The sequence below is a fragment of the Gouania willdenowi genome, chromosome 17 (genome assembly GCF_900634775.1).
Source record: "Gouania willdenowi chromosome 17, fGouWil2.1, whole genome shotgun sequence".
Classification (NCBI taxonomy): domain Eukaryota; kingdom Metazoa; phylum Chordata; class Actinopteri; order Blenniiformes; family Gobiesocidae; genus Gouania; species Gouania willdenowi.
This window is the reverse complement of record NC_041060.1, coordinates 27,017,799-27,038,076: the sequence shown is the minus strand read 5'-3', so window position 1 is coordinate 27,038,076 and position 20,278 is coordinate 27,017,799. Positions and strand designations below refer to the sequence as shown.

Sequence of the window (20,278 nt, the reverse complement as noted above, 5' to 3'; positions counted from 1 at the left end):
TTTTTTAAAATGTATTTTCCTACTTTCTATTCAAATGTAATGGAGATCACCAGATTTCAATGTAAGTTGCATCAAATTAAAGGTACAGTTTCTTTTGGAATCAGTTTCCTTAATCTACATTGCTGAAAACTGAACATTTTGTCACTGTCCCTATTGTTTTTTTTTTTTTTTTTTATAGACCTGACATTTAATAGCTTAACAATCCTCCATGCACTCTCAATAATTTCAGATGATTGTCTTGCTTCCTGGTGACATTTACTCTTGCATTAATTGCGTAAGTGAAAAGAGGGACATAAGGTTAAACTAAGCTGTCACATATATACACATACCTAACTAAAAGAACCTGGTAAGTGTAGACCTTCCAGTCAGACACAATAAGCTGAGCACAGATGTGCCCTACTTACAGCCAATGCCCACTACACCTACACACAGTTGGAAATGCTTTCTAAATCCCTTAAAATATGTATTTTTTTTTTTCTACTGCTTTTCATGCCCTAGTCATAACCACCAAGATATATTTATACCCTCAAGTTCTATACTTTCAGTTTTCTGCATGTATATTGTTGGACTGAATATTCAATTTCTGTTTTCTGCCCCCAGACCTTCAGGCTTTTTTAAATCTCAGGGTAGTTCGGTTTGGGATCATCACCACAGAGTAGAGGTCACAGCTCGTCTGTGCGCCTAGCCGAAAGGAAAGACGAGAAAAAATAATGCTGCCTTCAGGAGAGTGCACCATTTGTGCATTAATAAGGGGATGAGTCAGTTTAATGGAAAAACAGGTCACGGGTCCATGAGTCAAGCGCAAGAGATGTGAAGTAGTCTTGCAAATGTGAGTGAATAAAATGCAATCACGAGGATACCGAATAGGCCAATTTTGAGGAGTGTTTAAAGATAACATAATTAATCCAATAGTGTTAAAGAAAAAAATAAAAATTGCTTCAAGAGCAGTCCAGCCCCCAGACAGCGACAACAGTAGCCCGAAAACAAATGTGGCGTTATGCAATCAAACACATGCACAGGCCTCAGTGTCTCCATGTGCACAGGATTAATAACTACTGTATAATTTATTGACAGTAGTTGCAGTTTTATATTGTGGCTGTAGTTACATGTAGGGATGTGTTACGATGGCACACATCACAACACATAAAGTTCAATGAGATAATAAAAAGGTGACCAAATTCTAAAAATATTTTTCTGATTGGTCATGAAAGTGGAATCCTACGGTTCAGAAGAGTTGAGAGTTTTACTATGACAGTGATCTAGTTTGGGGCAAAAAGCTGGATTATTGTTTATACTTTGTTGAAAATGTTTGCTTTGATAATGATCTGCCCTTTGTGTCTGTTACCGTGGTGATTTAGTTGAATTGTATTCTTTGGTTGATTAGGATAGACTCCTATGTGTCACCTGTTACAGTTTGAAGAGAACATTTGTTTTCAGTTTACAGTACTAAAATACCCATCTGCACCATTTCTGTCAAGTATCCCAGTTCGGCCAGGAAATTCCTGTATTTTACCCCCTCTTTCTCACATCTTCCCATATTGATATTCTCCCGCAAATGTCCTGTATTTTATAGTAATCAAAATTAAAAGATAAATTTAAAAAAAAAACATTTCTCACCCTTACTAAACTGAACTCTGCCACCCAAAATGGCCTGAGTGGCAGTTCTCGCGAGATTAGTGCCGACAGCGGCAACAAACCCGGACACAACTCAGAAGAGAGATGGATGGTGGTAAAAAACATTGTGCCTATCTTGGATTGACTTTAAATTTATTTCTATAAATCTTTGTCAAGAAATCAGTGCCACCGTAGATCTTCCTCCCACGTTGCAGTTAGACGGTGTAAGGCATTGGTCACTGAGATTATTTGGTAAATAGTTATTTTTCGTGGGGATCCTTGTTATGTTGTCAACAAAAGTCTGGGGGTGTCATATTAATTTTCTATACATTTTTCATTGCTGTAGGTGATGAATCCACCATTTTATTCATGTTGTTGTTGTTGTTGTTGTTGCTAAAGTCTGGGTTTGTGCCAAAGGTGAGAGAGCCCACACAAATTGGACTTATTAATGTCTAGAGTTTTTTACCAAGCAGGTAGCAGGAATAATAGGGTTCTTGACAATGTTGATGTTTTTGTTATATATTTGCTGTATCTCTACTTCTAACCAGGAGATATACAACTCATTTGGATGCATCCCTTTAGTTAGGCTTTTTAAAATGGCTGAATCTAAAGTTTTAAACCATTTTGCCATGGTTTGAAGGGTATCCTGGAAAACAGGTAATTGACCACACACAGTGTTTTGCCTTTAACTGTTTCTAGGGTTCCTAACAGAGAAATGGGAAGTTTAGTCCAGCGTTCCAGATCAAAACAGATCTTTTAAAAATAATGCAGTACAATTAAAGTGTATGGAGTCTGGTAAATTTGGTGATATATTAATGCCTAAATATTGAATGTGTCTTAGTATGGAAAATTGTGGGTTAGGATGGGCAGTATTCCATTTGTGGGAGGATAACAGACTTTGTCCAGTTGATGTAGTCATCTGATATTTGGGAAAATGTTATTCTAAAGGGTTCTAGCAGTGTCATTTGAGGGTCTTCCAAATAGAGTAGAATGTTGCCGGCAAATAAATAATTTCTGTGCTGAGACTTTGGACTCAGTATACTTTTAATACTGGAGCTTTAGTGTAGAGCAGCTGCCAGTGTTCTATGAATATTGCAAACAGTAGCAGACTGAGTAGGCATCATTGTTTTCCCCCTGCAGAGTTAAACTTTGTGAAGTAATTCCATACTTGACAACTATGGACTTTAGTGAGTTATGAAGAATTGATATCCAATTGGTAAATGATTCCCCAAAGCCAAATTTGTGTACTATTGCAGAATGAAAATATCTCTTTACTTTGTCAACAGAGTTTTCTACATCTAATGACAAGACAATAGCTTTAATTCTGCTGCGCTGTGAATAGCTGATGAGATTTAGAACATTTGGGACAGTATTTTTAGCATGTCGACCTTTAATAAAGCCTTTTTGGTCACTATGAATTATACTTGCTCTTATTAAATGAATTTAAAGAGAAGTGCTTTGGATATAGGTGTATTTATTAGTGATAGTGGGAGAAGGCTTGATAGAAGCATGGGATCTTTGTCAGATTTCAATAATAATTTAATTGATGTGGTATCCATGTGCCCATATACGAGGACTGGGCCGTTTTGCCGAAAAAAAAATGTTTTGAAATTTTTTTCAATGCACTGAACATCACTGCAGACATCAGATATATTGTCAAAAGTGCAACTTTATTGCTGTGATGGTTCTCAAGAGTTAAAACGCATAGAACAATCCCAAAATAAAAAGTAAATGAGTCTCTGTCATTCAACAATTTCAAGCTTTAACCCAGGTTTTAGCAAAAGTGCAACAACAACTTCACAGTAGCTTAAATTTTCTGATTAAGACATCAGGTAACTACATATTTTATAACATATAACATTACAATTAAAAATAATAATAAACTCTTCTTTAGCATCTCAGCATAGTGCGAATAAAAAATGAAACATGCCTGTGGCGCACATATAGCCAACTCAAAGGATAAACACATGTAAACAAAGAGGGGACTGGCTCACATTGCGCTACGGTAACCCACAAGGACGGAATGCGAAAAAGTCCAAAAAAAACTGGTGTGAAAATAAATAAATAAATTTAAAAAAATGAAAATTATATTTAAATTTTTTAAAACTTTATTTTTTATCTACAAATTTGATAAATCTATCAAATCGATGTTTTGCCCTGCCCAACCATATACTGTAGTTTAATCTCAGTCACACTCCTGAAAAACAGTTATGCGAGTATTGACCAGAATTGTACAATAAATTCAGCAGCGAAATATCAAGTATCCTTTTTTTTTTTTTTTTAAATAACCTATACATATAGTCTCTTATTTATATACAGTATGCAATTTTTCCTTGTGTCTTTACCAGATTTGTTGTTCACTTCAAAATTGTTTTATTTCAGTTGCATTACACTGTAACAAATTATTTTGTTTTGGATAGTATGCTCTCTAATTGTTTAAACTTTAAACTATTGTAATGGATTCAATAATCAGTCATTTGCTGAAAGAACATTTCTACTGCTTGTTGATCCTCTTTTGTTTATTGAATATTATTAGTTATCATAAACTGCCCCATCCCCTCCTTACCATTTTGTCAAAATGTGTGTTTAGAGGTTAAATGACCATGTAGTGGATGTTCTGAGGTCATCATTGAGTTTTAGAGTCATAGTCGTCCTATGTGTATTAGAATGATCTGCTAAGATTGGCTCATTTCTTGAAAGACCAGGGTGAGTTATAACAATGACAAACCCTGGTTCACAGCTAAGCTCAGAGGGCTGAGGGCAGACAAAGAGGTCACTTTCAGGGGTGGAGACAGAGCCAGGTACAGAGAGTCGAAGTACACGTTTGGAAAGGAGGTGAGAAAAGCCAAACGTTTGTACTCAGAGAAGCTACAACATCAGTTCTCTGCGAATGACTCGGCTTCTGTCTGGAGAGGGCTCAGGCAAATTACACCACCATCGTTCCTGTCCCTAAAAAGCTGAGGATCACAAGACTTAATGACTACAGACCCATCGCTCTGACATCTGTGGTCATGAAGTCCTTTGAACGCCTCATGCTCTCCCACATCAAGGACATCACCGACCCCCACCTGGACCCCCTGCAGTTTGCTTATAGATCCAACAGGTCTGTAGATGATGCTGTAAACCTGGCTCTCCACTTCATCCTCCAGCACCTGGACTCCCCAGGCTCCTACGCCAGGATCCTGTTTGTGGACTTCAGCTCTGCTTTCAACACTATAATCCCAGCTCTCCTTCAGGACAAGCTTTCCCAGCTGAACGTGCCAGACTCCACCTGCAAGTGGATCACAGACTTCCTGTCTGACAGGAAGCAGCACGTGAAGCTGGGAAAAACCATCTCTGCTCCCCGGACCATCAGCACTGGATCTCCTCAGGGCTGTGTTCTTTCTCCTCTGCTCTTCTCCCTGTACACCAACAGCTGCACCTCCTCTCACCAGTCGGTCAAACTCCTGAAGTTTGCAGACAACACGACCATCATCGGTCTCATCTCTGATGGAGACGAGTCTGACTATAGGTGGGAGACAGACCGGCTGGTGTCCTGGTGCAGCCAGAACAACCTGGAGCTCAACGCTTTAAAGACAGTGGAGATGATAGCAGACTTCAGGAAGAACCCAGCCCCCCTCACCCCCCTCACCCTGGGAGAGACTACAGTGAGCTCTGTGGAGTACTTCTGCTTCCTGGGGACCATCATCACTCAGGACCTCAAGTGGGAGCTGAACATCAGCTCCCTTATCAAAAAAGCTCAGCAGAGGATGTACTTCCTGCGGCAGCTGAAGAAGTTCAGTCTGCCAACAAAGATGATGGTGAACTTCTACAGCTCCATCATCCAGTCCATCCTCTGCTCCTCCATCACCATCTGGTACGCTGCAGCTACGGCCAAGGACAAGGCCAGACTGCAGCGTATCATCCACTCTGCAGAGAGGGTCATCGGCTGCAATCTGCCCTCCCTCCAGGACCTGTACGCCTCCAGGATTTTGAGGCGTGCAGGAAAGATTGTGGCCGACCCCTCCCACCCCGGTCATAAACTGTTTCAATCTCTCCCTTCTGGAAGAAGGTTTCGGTCCATCAGGACCAGAACCCTCAGACACAAAAACAGCTTCTTTCCCTCTGCCACCATCCACATGAACACACCCCAAGTCACCCACTGAACCCCCCCCCACCCGATCACCACCTCCATGATGACATTATCTGCTGCACTGTATATATATATTTATATTTATCCTATTTATCCTTTATTCTCTATCTATCCTTTATATATCCCTCATCCTTTATATTTATCATTATTATTATTATTATTGTTGCTGGGTTGTTTTTTGTTTTTTTCTTTATTTTTTTTTTATTTTTATTTTTTGTTGTTTGTTTTGTGCACCAACTACCAAGACAAATTCCTTGTACTGTCCTTAAAACTGTACATGGCCATTAAAAACATTTCTGATTCTGATTCTGAATAAGATGTATGTACTACAGACTAGAATGTATTTTTTTTTCTGTGTTTTGGAGTTTACAGATGTTGTTTATGCCCAAATCAGTCAAATATTCCCAAGTTCCCTTTGCTGATGCAGATTTCCTTGTAAATTCTGAATTATTAGATCAATCTATTGATGACTTTAAAACGGTACTGAAATCACCTCCTATTATGTTGTTTACCAGGGAGACGGGTGTAGAAGGATGGAGCATCGTGGTTTGGGGCAAAAAGCTGGATTATTGTTTAAAATTTTTGCTTTGATAATGATCTGCCCTTTGTGTCTGTTACCGTGGTGATTAAGTTGAATGGTATTCTTTGGTTGATTAGGAAAAAGACTCCTATGTGTCAACTGTTACAGTTTTAAGAGAGCATGTGTTTTCAGATTGCAGTACTAAAATATCCGCCTGGAGTGTAGTAACAATTTTATTTTTTATAGTTTTAAGATTGTTATCTTTGTTGTTTTGATAGTTTTGTTATGTTTTAGGATTACTATCCCAGTGTTTCCTCAGATGGGGCCCTCTGCACTAGGGTCTGTGATGGGCCATGGCTGCAGTGTTGCTATCTCGTGGCCCTCAGTGATGGTGAATAGTAGGGATGGGAAATGATAATAATTTAGGGATTCCGATTCCATTATCAATACTGCTTATCGATTCGATTCCTTACCGATTCTCTTATCGATTCTCAGTAGGTGAGGGAATTAAATCATACAAATGGATTTGTTTGCTTTAACTTTATTATCTTATCTTTGTCTCTTTAATTTCCTGCAGAGATATCAGCTCTCTTTTAATCCACCAGGCAAGGCAGGTACAGATTGTTTCCACTGGATAATAATATATACAATATATGACACTTTGGCTACAAACATTTGAGAATATTTACAGTGCTCACTTTGAACTTCAAAAATATCAAACACTAATTCAGACATAAAACAAATAATTATTCTGTAAAAAATAACATATTAACCAAAAGTACAGCTGCAAAATGCTTTAGTTTTGTCTCTGTGTGGATGGGGCCTAAGATCCTTTATCTCCTGGTATACTGTAAGATGCAGAGAACATCTAACTTACTGTTGATGGACTCCAGTAAGATGATTTTCATCTCAGATGTTGGTAGATTGTCCGTCTTCCTCTTGATAAGCATAATACCTAAGAAGGTAGGTGTCGTTGAATGACTCAAGCTTGTCCTCTCTGGTTATTTTCTGTGTCGTCTGTTTTGTTGATAAGTAAGTAAGCTAGTTCAAACGTATTCAGGTTCTAGTTTCAGAATACATTTTGGTTATGTACAGTGTTTTTTTTGGATCAAGCAGTCATGCACTGCCATGTTAAATCTGTGATTCTCCTTTGAAGTTGTGAAGTCACAGCATCTCTTCTAGTTTATTTATTAGTGAGAAAAATATCTCTTTCATTTATTTTGTATTCCCAAACATGGAGATTTTTTTGCAAATTCAAAGAGTTTCCCACTTCTTCATTGCTGACTGTTAACTATATGATATTTATTTGAGTATGTCAACTTGAATTCAATAAAGGAATTCATTCATAGAGGACTGTTTCTGAGACAGGCAATAAATGTTATGATGCGACATTACGCACAACTTACACAACAATATGGGCGTCTAAAGTATTTATTCACAGGGACACAATACAGCATCCATTTTGTTCTAGTACAGTATACAATGTTGTGTGTCAGTTGTTGCATATTCAGAATACAATCAAATTATACAATGAATTCAAAGGCTGACTAGCTCTGACACTTTCCTTTCATTGGCATCCAATGCGATGATGAGCTCATGTCCGTGCCAGCACTGTTATCACGAGTCAAGTGAGACAAAGACTCACACATGCTTCCTCAAACATGACCCCAACCACTTTTAACTTCTCCTTGTGAAGCTGTTTGATCCACAATTAATCATCCATGTCAGACAGGGGTGGGTGAAAGAAGAGCCATCATTTCCATGTCGAGGAGATTCAGGCTTGGCAGAGAATGAGAGATTTGTCTGTTGTTAGAGCAGAGAGGCGGCTGTGTGTGCGTCTCAGGCTAAGAATCCACTCCAACAAATGCATTTGAAATCAAACAATCAACAAAACCGGTGAGAGACATATAAAAATCAACTATGTGATGTCGAGCAATCTTGTAGTGTCAAGAAAAAGCATGAAATGTTTGCATTTTTATTGGCTGGATCTGTAAAGTGCTGCCTCAGCAAGTTGGATGGGTGCAGGTCTTATCAAGACAGTGTTCAGCACTTTTATGATTGCCTTCTCTCACATTTACATAAACACACAATTCCAACACACACACACATCCATAAACACATCCACACTTATTTCGACTACCCGTAATCATTTTATCAGCTACGTGGTGTTCATAGGAGATGCTGCTGATGTGATGCTGGCACAGGTTGTTCTTCACTAATAATAAATCAGGCACGTGTAGAAGACAAGCATCAATATATGGCTCTTCAGCCAATTTGGATGACACCATGATGGCTGTGCGTGCGGTTAGGACAGTCTATCAATAAGAGCTTTTGAAATCTCTAACAGAATTTGGTATTGATCTAAAAGACCAGAGTGTGTTTATGTTGTGGGTAATCTTTGTTTACTTTGAACTGTGCGTGGAGTGTCCAGTCAAATGCTGTTAGTGGCGTGTGTGCGTTCATGCTTGTGTGCTGTAAACAGAATGAAAATAATAATAACTTTTTTTTTTGGCGTAAATAGAATTGCATCACTATTGTTATCAATATAGTGTATTTTAATAGTGTAATCCCAAGGCCCATCCACACATAAATAGAAAAACTGAGCATTTGTCAAAGGCTGGAGTGCTTTACACATTTTTTTATTGCTTTTAAATTAAAAATGAATCATTATCATACCATATTTATGTGAACTTTTTATTGACAGTTTTCTAGAAACATACATACATAAGCATACTGTCCAGCCAGAGTGTTCCCGTGAGAAAAGAAAAAGAGACTGTTCATTTTATATCACTTTACCTATAACTATACTTGAGGTATTGAAATATATTTTAAAGAAGAAATTAATGTAACTGATTCCTCTCCTTTGTTTCTGCAGACCTTTTTTGAAAACATTGTTTGCATGTGTTCTCACCGTTAGCAACCTTGAACTTGTGTAAAGCCAAGGGCATCACTTAGCACAACCAAAACACTTCCGCTCTGATATGTCATAAAGTTAACCTTCCTGGCATCATTTACACAGCCTTGGTTGGCCGTTATCCCAGGGAGTTTTTCTTTGACAATTGCAACTCTGTTATTTTAAGACGTGATGGCTACAGTTAAAACATTTATGCCAGTGCTTCTCAAATGGGGTACGCAATGCCACTACGGGGGTAGTATCTAACGTACGTTCTCCTGTGTATTCCCCTCACAGCTACACAAGCAGAGTGGTTGGAAATGGTTTGCACTCCCAGAGGCAAAACCCAGAGGTTAAAGTTCGCACTGCGGACCCTGCAATGGCCGAGGTCAAAGAGAGGTTGGAGCTCTTCATCCAGGTATGTTGACGACTACTGATAGCATCCGGTTATTATTTATCGGTTATTATTTCCACATTCTAAGGAGGACTTTTACACTCAATTTATTTTTGGGGAAGATTACAGGCTTAACTACAGATGACAGGACAATTTTAACAAAGACTTAATTGACAGTTTATACTATCATCAAACTCAAAAGAACCACTGATTCCATGAGCCATCCTTGTCATTCTCTTTTGTTCTGCAGCCTTGTTTGGAGCACAGGCAGATATCAAAGATAAATGAAAGTGGTTAAAATGGAGACAGTGACAAAAAGTGAGTTACTGTGGAAAGAAGAAAAAAGGAAAAGAAAGATGAGAGGCCAGAGCAAAAGGTCAGGAATGAGTGACGGATAGCCATAGATGACACAAGCAGCTTCAAAGTGACCCTCTTTGTCATGTAGATCGGGTTTTAGGGCTGAAAAGAGTCAAGAAGAAAAGGCCTATTGCAGACCATCCCTTGAGGCCATTGGGAGAGACAAACGGACCAGGGTTTGGTTCCCCTCTGCTTGCCGGTGCCTTTGTTGTTTGGAAAATTGTAGAGAAGCCATATCTCATGTTTTAACTTAACTTTATTTACACAATATATATATACTGTATATTTTGTGTCATTTGTTTCTCTTTCTACTCTTTTGTCTGGATTATTATAACAGCATAATGTCTTCCTCCTAGTCCTAGTTTGTCTTGTCATGTATTCAATTCAATTTATATTTATTTATATAACGCAAATTACAACAAAGTCATCTCAGTGCGCTTAAGAAAATATTAAGTCCATAGTAAGAAAGAAAGAACCCAACAAGATCCACATGAACAAGCATTTAACTAAAGTGGGAAGAAAAAACTCCCTCTTTTTTTTCTTTCGTAGGAAGAAATCTCCAGCAGAACCAGGTTCAGAGGTGGCAGCTATCTGCTTCGACTGATTGGGGTTAGTGGACAGAAGGGCGAGCAGAATAAGATAGAAGGATAGACCATCCAAGTGTCCCAGACTAGTTGAGCCGCAAACCATAGATCAGGAACTGCCAGCTCCAGCAGCAAGACACCTGAAACAGAAAAGAGAGAGAAGGGCAAGGACAAGGCACGTACTGCAGAAAAACATAAGGTCTTCCAGCATGGTTTTAGGCTTTGTTTTTAGTGGTTACGTTAATGTCAAACGTCTTGTGGCGTCTCCCATGGTCTGAAATGTTACCACTACAGAGAAGACTTTGTCTTGTACTGGGCGCACGTAATGATCTAAGCAATCATTACAGACGAGACCCTGTCCGTTTTACGTTAATGCTATTATATATGCTTTAGCAAATAAGTAGGTTTTGAGTTTAACGGTCGCACGTACTGGTCAGTGATTCTAACCATTACAAACGCGACCTTGACCATTTCAGGTTATTGCTATTATACGGTATACGCTTTAGCAAATATGTAGGTTTTGAATTCAGCTTTAAAGGTGGAGAAAGTAGCAGCCGCCCGTACTGAGACTGGGAGCTGGTTACTAAAGCAAGGAGCCTGGTAGCTGAATGCTCTGCCTCCTGTTCTACTGAGAGCGGAGTGTTCTGCCCGGACGATAAGGCACTAACGAAGAGAGCCACTTCCTTTCCAATTTTTGCGATGCCTGTTTTAGAAGATACAATTCAGAATTATGCCAGGAAGCGACCTTTTTAAGACATCTTATTTTTAAGCGGAGCAACAGCATCCAGAGCTGTGTGCACTGACAACATTGCACTGTTTACAAGGGCATCTATTGTCTCTGTCATAAGACATTGATAGTTACTCTCTGTTGCGATATCATATGGATCAGAGGTAAGCAGTGATGGAGCTAAATTTTTAAATCCAGCTACAGCTTTTTCAGACAGTGATCTACTATAATGTACTTTTCTCTCAGAATTTGAGCAAACTGATATTCTAAATTCAAAGGAAAACAGGAAGTAATCTGAAAGAACAAGATTTTGAGGATATATTGTCAGGTGGTCAATATCTAAACCATATGTTAGAACAAGGTCCAGGACATGATCAAGATAATGAGTTGGTTTGTTTACCTTTTTGTGAAATGCCGATTTAATCTAATATTGAGCTAAATAATTCACTTAGGCTGTTGTTTTTATCATCAACATGAATGTTAAAGTCACATACTATGATAGCTTTATCAGTGCTCAGCACCAGATCAGTGAAAAAGTCAGAGAATTCACAGAGAAACTCTGAATATGGACCAGGAGGACAGTAAGCAATAATCAGTGAGATGGGTTTTTCTATTTTATTTTTGGGATTTCAAGAAAATGCATTTGAATGGATTGTGGTTAAGTTTGGGTTTTGGGGTGACTGAAAAGCAAGAGTGAAAAACTGCTGCCAACCCCCTCCCTGACCGTCCTCACGGGGAATATGGTGGTTATCATAGCTGGGATGGCTGACTTCATTAAGAGCAACAAAATCTTCATTTCTGAGTTTTAGTGAGGCATAATAAACCTAATTGATGGTCAGTTATAAGATCACTCACTAAAAAAGATTTAGACAAAAGCTATCTGATTTAATAGTTTTTTCATTGTTTTGTGTTTTCTTTGTAAGTTTAATTTTGATGAGATTTTTATGGTTAACTCCTCTACAGTGGGTTTTAGTCTGCACTGCATGTTGCTCTGTACTGCTCAGCACAGTGTTTATGGGGTATAAGTGCTCTGTGCTTTGAATAAGGGGCTCTACCGAAGTGTCTATAACTGCCTGTTTAGTCACAGCTAGTCATGCGTGTGTAGAGTTCTGAATCACAGAATGTAGATTAGATTTTAGCATTTGAGCTCCATGTAAATTAGATCAGCACATTTCCAAAATAGATCAAAGTTATCAATAAACGTGAAATTATGGAGTTTGCAGCCGGATTTTTAGAAATTATGCTGCTGTAGGAGGTGGCTAAATCGTTTTATACCTTTATTTACTGTAGGAAGAGGATTAGAGATTAATATCGATTTTCAAAATGCCTTTGGAACGTTAAAGAGAAGGTTAAACTCATTCATGGTCAGTATCGATTCTCGTCAGATAGTATCGTTCGTCCCTACATGTAACACTATTTTAGTGACAGTTGCTGGCAGCGTGGGTAGCATTTGATTAAGTTTGTTTAAGGTAGTTTGAACTGTAGTACCTGGAATACTGTGTGATAGCTTTAAATAATCTAACATTCCTCGTTATTGAATTACCGTTAATGAGTGTAGTTTGCGCGAAGAGAGTGTTTGGAGTGAGCGTGCGCCTGTCATACTGACCAGGAACGTCCAGCGTGTGGACCACAGCGGGCTGTGGTGGAGTCTGCTTCCTCGTAGTTGATTGGTGTTAGGACATCTGTGTGGTAACGTCTGGTGGTGCTCAGGTCACTGAAACCTGCAGGGAAGTCTTGGCTCCGGTTGGTGTTGAAGCGGCTCTGCTTCTAACGGCGTGGGGGTCACTGATGTCTGTGGGGTATTCTCCGTCATGGACTGGCATTAAAGCAGTGCAGCAGTAGGCGGATTGGAGCAGTGTTTGTCAGTGGCTGTGTGCGTGGAGCTAGCGTGCCTTTGGACTGCAGCTTTGAGGAGTTTTGGACGGGCTACAGAGAAGGTTTTTTGACCGGTGGGAATTTAATCCAAGCCGGAGTGGAGGTGTTTTCCTGGTGGTTGTTTCAGTCGGCTTAATTAGACTGTTTGTCTCCGTTTTTGTATGAGAGGGCTTCAAAACGATTGTGGAGAGTAAGCAGAGGGGGGGTGCCATTTTCCATGTTATTCTGTTGTCCGTGTCCGCGGACGACAACCTCAGCCCATGATAGCAGGCGTGGTGTGGAACAGGACAGTCTTGAACCAGGATTCTCCCAGAGAATTGTGTTGTCACATGGAATATTATGGAGGAAGGATGACGGCGCTATTGTACGACCGTGTCCGTATACTTGGTGAGCAGTTCATCTTTCTTTTTTAGCTCGTTAGAAAGGCTACGAATCTTTTCTCATAGTTTGGTAATTTCTTTGTTAGCCTTTAGTGGCAAAACGTCTTCCTCTGACGGCAAGTTAGGAGCAGCTTCTCCATCGTCTGTAGAATCAAAGTGCTGAATCTATGTGGCTGATTGGTTAACACATATATATGACCTGGAACACTCTGGACCTCTGAACCTAGCTGCCACTGAAAGATTATTTTTCCAAGACCACAACATCCCTTTGTGCATGGTAGCAGATGCATTGTCATGGAAACTATGCAATCTTGAGCACAATCCTGTTGACATTTGGAGGGCTGAAAAGCTTATCTGGAATCTGGACCAGGTGGAGGAGCTCAGCACAGATGTATGTATTTGCCAGAGAACAGCATGGCTGGTTTTACACATGAACTGAAATGTTTTCAGAACTTTATTTACTGAAGATCAGGATGGAAGTATAAAAAAGAACATCATCTGTCTATTGACATGCAGCTCACAGGTCACTCTCCAACCCAATCTCACTCCAAAGCGTAGAATGACTGCGCTTGTCCACTGCGCAATGCGTAGACATCCTATGCATATGCCTCTGAAGGCGTAGAAATTCTTTGCTTCATTTGCCCAGTGTATTCTATAGGGCATACGCAGTGGTTTAAGTCGGCCGCTGCGCACCGGTACGGAATTCCGGGACTTTTAAAAATGTCAATTGAGCGTCCTGGAACTTCTCCAAGCGCCAAGAACGTACTTTGAGCGTTCTGGTACGCTCACCAGTGCGTCTATTTTAATCCTTCAAATAGCTGCTCCACCGCTTATCAGAGCACATCAACTTTCACAGTACCGATGTAGGTACCAAATGTGTCCGGGCATCCAAATTAGTCCGGGGTCCAGCCCACATGCGCTCCATCTGGTCGGCCACTTTTACGGCAGTTTGTGTACTATTTAAACGGTTGAAACCCTGCTTTTTAAAAATAATTAGAAGTTTATGCTTTGAGTGAATCTTATTTTCTGTTTGGTTTTTTATTTTCAATGTTGTGTATTGTTTTAATTAACAATTTAAAAACACCACAAAATAATCACATATATAAATGTGTACTATTAAAATATTTAATAAAAGTTGGATGGTCTGTTTTCATTCAAATATTTAAATAATTTTAATATATTGGATTTGTTCAGCACTTTGTTTTTACTATTTCAATAGCAGGGGGAAAAAAATCACAGTTTTATATATTGACAGTTTACATTTTTTACTCACTGTTAACTTACCTGTTTGTTAATGAAAAGCAAAGGAAATGTAATGGTGTTCTTATTTGGATTATTTAAATTCTGTTTACATAAAAAACCTGCTCAATTTGATCATAAGAAAGGATTTGAGCCAAGTTAGTCCCTCACCTTTTGGGATCATGCTGCACGGGGAGAGGAAGGGCCTCAGTCGGGTAGAGGTTGTGCTCATTAACCTTAACAGCGTAGGCTCTGTCTGACTGCATCCAGCTGCCCTGTAACTCATATCCAAAATATTAAAGATCTTTTGTTGTATACATGGTCTGCTAACTGCTGGAGAGGTAAAGTTCAACAAACATTGTTCTTGCAACCTCAATGGGGAAATGAGTTCGCGGCAGGGATTCGAACGAACGATCTTTGTATTAAGAGGCGAGTTTGTTTAGGGTTGAGCTATACATGCATGCGGAAATTGACCTTTTTTTTTTAACATTGACTCATGCAAAAGAGACTACCAGCACCTTTTTTGAGCCACTTAAAGCACTGGGCATACATCAGGTCACGTGACCACCTTGTCATCCCGTTTCAGGAATGAAAAACATGGCATACAGTCAGTACATTTTTATTGTAGGGATTTCCCTTACTCCTGATTTCGGTCCAGTCCCGCAGGTCTACGCAGCCGACCAAAGCTGAAATCCCATCAGGTTCTTTAATGCTAGAGGAGAACATACACTAATATATATATTTAGTGTATGTTATATATATATATATATATATGTATATATATATATGTATATATATATATAATAAATCGAGAAATAGAGTTGACGCCAAACATGTTTTACAAGTTAGTACGAGACTATTCAGCACTGGCCCCTGCATTCCTTCGCTGGAGTGTTCCGGAAACCAAAAAAGAAAGAGGTGCTACCTTCCCCCGGCTTTGTCTTCTTTGCCCCTCCTTCTTTGTTGGAACCCCCGGCTTTTGACTTAACCTTTGTCAGTGGCCCATATGATATGTGATGGTGTGTGAGACGCAGTGTTTCAAAACTATATGTAATCCTAAGTGTATGCATGTGTTTGTGAGTGCGAAAATAATATTCCTAAATTGGAAATGGCTATATATTGAGAGATTGTGGCTTTAGCTTTGTTTTGATAACATTTCTCGTGAGAAATGTACCCTTAACTTTCATAGTATCCATTCGGTTTATATATACAATCCGTAGTTCTTCCTGCTTTATTTTCTACTTAATTTTTTCTCTTTTTTAAAATAAACTAATTTAAAAGATGTTTCTGTGAAAATCAAGCATTTTTATTTGTCATCCTGTGCATTGAACATGTACATGATGAAATAATGTCCCCAAGTTCCCTGTTAAACCCTCAAAAAAATTAATAGTGTGAAGAATAATAGTATAAAAGAATTAAAATAGAAAACACCAGTATTATGAATAGAATATATACAAAAAAATACAAATATATAATAATATACAAAACAACAGAACCCCTACAGCAGTAGCATTAAAAAAGAATTAATAGAATATTCTGATTATTCAGACAAGATATTTGTGTTTGCCGATCAGTCCAAAGTCTAAAGAAAATAATTTCTAATGTCAAATAAAATCTACCCATGTGATGATTCCTCACATTAAATGTTAAATATTGATTTTAAGTAACTGTTCATTTTGTGATATTAATTTTGAGACCATGTAGTCTTTTCTTTTATACATGTAATCACAAAAATGTTGTACAATCACATTTTAATTTTGGCAAAGCTTTTAATTCATAAGTGTAGATATATGAAGGCAAAGTCATGTTTTTTTACATTTATGAAATCAGTTGAAAATATTTTAAAACAATGCAAACTGTGTGATGTAAACCTTCTGTAAGAATGTCCTACATTATTGGGATTTAGCTTTTTGTGTAACTATAATGATAAAACTAAATAATTTATTAAATATAAGGTTTTATGGCTGTAAAATAAGCAAATATAAGGAAATGAGGCTCTTGTTTGGTAGGCTGAAATAGCAAGCGTGCGAATAACAGGTGTCATCATTGGTACATGCTATGAAACAGTTGGTCCTAAACGTGTGAAAATGCTCCAAAAGACAAGGGATCATTTTTCTTGTTCATGTGGTTAGTGTTGAAACAAAGACAAATGTTTAAGGGGCTCCAAATAGCTCACTTAGCTCTTTGAGGCCTAACGGTACATGAAGGCTGTTATCCTTTTGACCCTGATGTTCTTTTTGCTCTGATTTGGCTTCTACAGCAAATACAGACCTGAAACTTGAACTCTGAGGTCTGTGAGAATAATCATATCTAGGTTTGATTCGACCCGGTGACCCTTTGATTACCAGCTCGCTTCATTATTCTTTACACCACCACTGCATGAACACTGTTTTCCAGTGCATTGTCTTGACGGTCACTCTTCATGTCCATTTTTTCAAATTCACAAAGTTCTTTTGTTTCGCTCAATGAGTAGTTTTATTTTATAAACTTGTTTGAAATACACTTTGGATTTTGAGATCATAATTTGTACCACACTTGACATTGAGCTCCATCTCTTGTCTCTCTTACACAAAAGTGTATTCTCTCTCTATCTGCCTACTTCTTTATGTCTTCATGATAAAATATAGCCAAAGGAGGCCGGCAATGCCTTATAATGTGTACAACAAACACCTATGAAAAATGTAAAGCAATACATTTTTATTCATCGTTCTTGGGATGGCTTTGAGCTTCTTTTTCTTTATTTTTTTAATTTTTTTTTTACAAGCATATGGTTATAAGTCTTTAGACGTAGATTTTTTTTAATGTTAAGTAATACAAAAAAATTTTTTTAAATTATATCTCACAATCTTAACTCATTCACTGCCAGCCCTTTTCAGAGCAGTCAACCCCACATTGCCAGGCGTTTTAGATGATTTTTACTGATTTTTTAAGACCCACAGAATATTGTGTGCTATGATAATCTGAAATCTGAAAGATTAGACTCTTTAGTTTCATCAGAAAAAAATATTTTGTTTCTAGCTTTTTTCGTTCTTCTGTAATCGACAGTTGAATAGAGGCGTTTCACACAAATTGCCAGTTTGTGACAAAAAGCTGAGAAAAATGGCTTCTTCTGAAAAACCTATTAGTGACTTTGAAGCAATTTTTGACACCTCAACATCGGTTTCCTACTATAAAACTACAAAAACAACACTGAAATTGGGCTTTTGATGGCAAAATTATTATTTTGTTATCTAGGTCAGAATTGAATGTTTGCTTACTGTATTTTGGCCGTCCTCCAGGTCTCTCCCCCCGTCATTCTCCACACACGCAACTTCCTCCTCATCTCGGACATGCTGAGTCTCACCGCTTGCCCCGTTTTTTTTTTTTATTGTTTTCTCTCACCATTACGACACTCCCAGCAGTCCACTTAGGCTCCACACATGCGCTGGTCGAGTGTGTGCTGCTGTAAGCTGCTGGGAACTTCAGCATCAACTCTCGTAGCGCCATTTTCTGTCTAGCACACTCCTTTCCTCTCCCTCTGAGCTCTGCACATCATGGGTGATCTCTCATCTAAAGGTGCGCTGCTACCACCTACATGGCACCAGTTGGTCACGACATCATGGTACAAGCTTGATATTCACAGGAGAGCTTTGTCTCACTGTCTCCTAGCAACCCCAGCCAAAAAACACAATTAAATTCTTTAGATGTTTTTGGCAGTCAATGAGTTTAAAGCCAATTGTCTAAAGCCTACAATATTTACACAAAGGTTTCATTGGGCTAATTCTATACTGCTTCAGTCAGCTTTTCCAATGTTAAGGTTGAGTACTTAGTTTCTTTAATTACAGGTATGTGTCAACTTAATATGATGATATTTGGAGGTGAAGAATATATTTATGCTTTGCATTTTTTATAATAGAAATAATAAAATTATGCAGATCAGCTGTTTTTGTCCACCCAATGAGCAGTGTTTTCGCTCTGGTGACAAGGGAAAGCTCAGTGTTCCTATATAATGGCTGCCAAACTCTTCACAGCAATTCCAATACAAAGTTTCTGCTGAGATACAAGAAAGTTTCTTGACACTGATTTGGAAAATGTGCAAAACAAATCTTTCAAGCTCCCTGATAGTTATCGGAAATCACGAGTCATTTGGATAGGGGGATTTAAAGGTTAAATACAGCACTGTTGTTTCTTTAAACTTTTAACTCGTAATTAAACGGCAAAACTCTCTTTCAGAAGAAAAAAATCTAGTCACTCCTGGTGAACTAAGAAATATGAAATAAAACAGCAACGAAAAAATCGAACAGTATGTAGCAGTGTGGATGAATAAACTGGTTATTTCTGCTCTTATGTAAAGCATGTGTTAATATAACAAACTGTTTCATCTGATCATTTAAAGTCTCTTTGCAAAACGTTCAGTGAGAATTAGGTGTAAAAATGTACACTTACAGTAAGTGTCACTGGGATGTGTTGGTTTGAGTTTTGGTCAGTAAAAGGCTACCTTACATTGGGCTATTTTAACATAAGAGAATCACTAATCTCTGCTTTTGCAAATTTACAAAACTAAGTATATGGAATTGTTAATAAGGTGTGCATATCCTTGCACACTGCTAAACACTACGGCATTAACAAAAGTGGTGCCGATACACAACACCTCATCCACTCATGACACTTCTCTTTTAATGTGTGTGTGCTTCGTATACTCTCACACCCGACCATGTACGGTCCATACAGAGCAAATATTTATTTCCCAAAATTCATCTAGATTGTATACATGAGATGGAAAAGGACAAGGTTGAACCTTTGCAGTGACTTGTCAACAGACATTTGTCGGGGAATGCTTAATCTTTTGACCTTTTATAAAACGATCCATTACGTGTGGAGGCCAAGCCTTTGCACTAATATGTGAATCTCTTCTGCCTATCCTTTGCCTTGATCTCTCTCAGTAAATGTTACAAAGTGAGTTTTTGTATTCCTCCCACCAGTCCAGCTGTTTTAGGGTGGGGAGCATTTCATATCTATCTGTTACCATGTGAGTGTCAGGTTTAAATGATTTGTCAAGTGAATGGTAAATGCTGTGCTGCAGGGAGAGGAACATTTCCTCTTTTGCTGTTTACACAAACAGGTGAAGAAAATCATTTTAGAGATGAAAGAATTGAAATAGTTTAGATAAAGGACATATAGGCTTGTTGAGAAGTTGTTAAGATGAAGTACATTTCACTTGTGTGACACACACAGTCTGCAGCAAAGGCCCGAGAGAGAAGTTTGGGTACAAAATGAAGATATTTAGCTCCCTGTTTTGACATACTGTAAATCACAGCTCGTTCTTGCCGTAATACCTAAGCACAACTAACTTGAAATTTGAGGTTTTATTCCAAGCCAGCCCATTATTATTAAAGTAAAAGGCAAATATTAACATTTTGATGTGTCTATTTAGAGTGAACAGTGGTTATATTCAATCAATTTCTGAGATAAGGCGGAGGGGCTCATTTTTGTTCTCGTTTCTTTCCAGTATTCACCGTGATATCACCTCACTCCGCAAGACATTACATGTTGGCCGGGTTCGGAACTTTCCTTTAAAACCCCA

The 20,278-nt window shown here is 38.5% G+C and overlaps 1 protein-coding gene across 5 annotated transcripts in view; it reads left to right on the top strand.

The window, feature by feature from the left end:
- The window catches only part of LOC114478897 (glypican-5-like), a 162,411-nt gene that overhangs the window by 94,239 nt on the left and 47,894 nt on the right, over positions 1 to 20,278 (top strand). For all 5 annotated transcript variants that reach the window (XR_003675921.1, XM_028472237.1, XM_028472236.1 and 2 more), the window contains one exon: positions 9,457 to 9,577. Coding sequence is in view for 4 of the 5 variants with exons in the window: in XM_028472237.1 (XP_028328038.1) it covers positions 9,457 to 9,577 (121 nt within the window). In the remaining variant the exon portion in view is untranslated. The remainder of the gene's footprint in view (positions 1 to 9,456; positions 9,578 to 20,278) is intronic.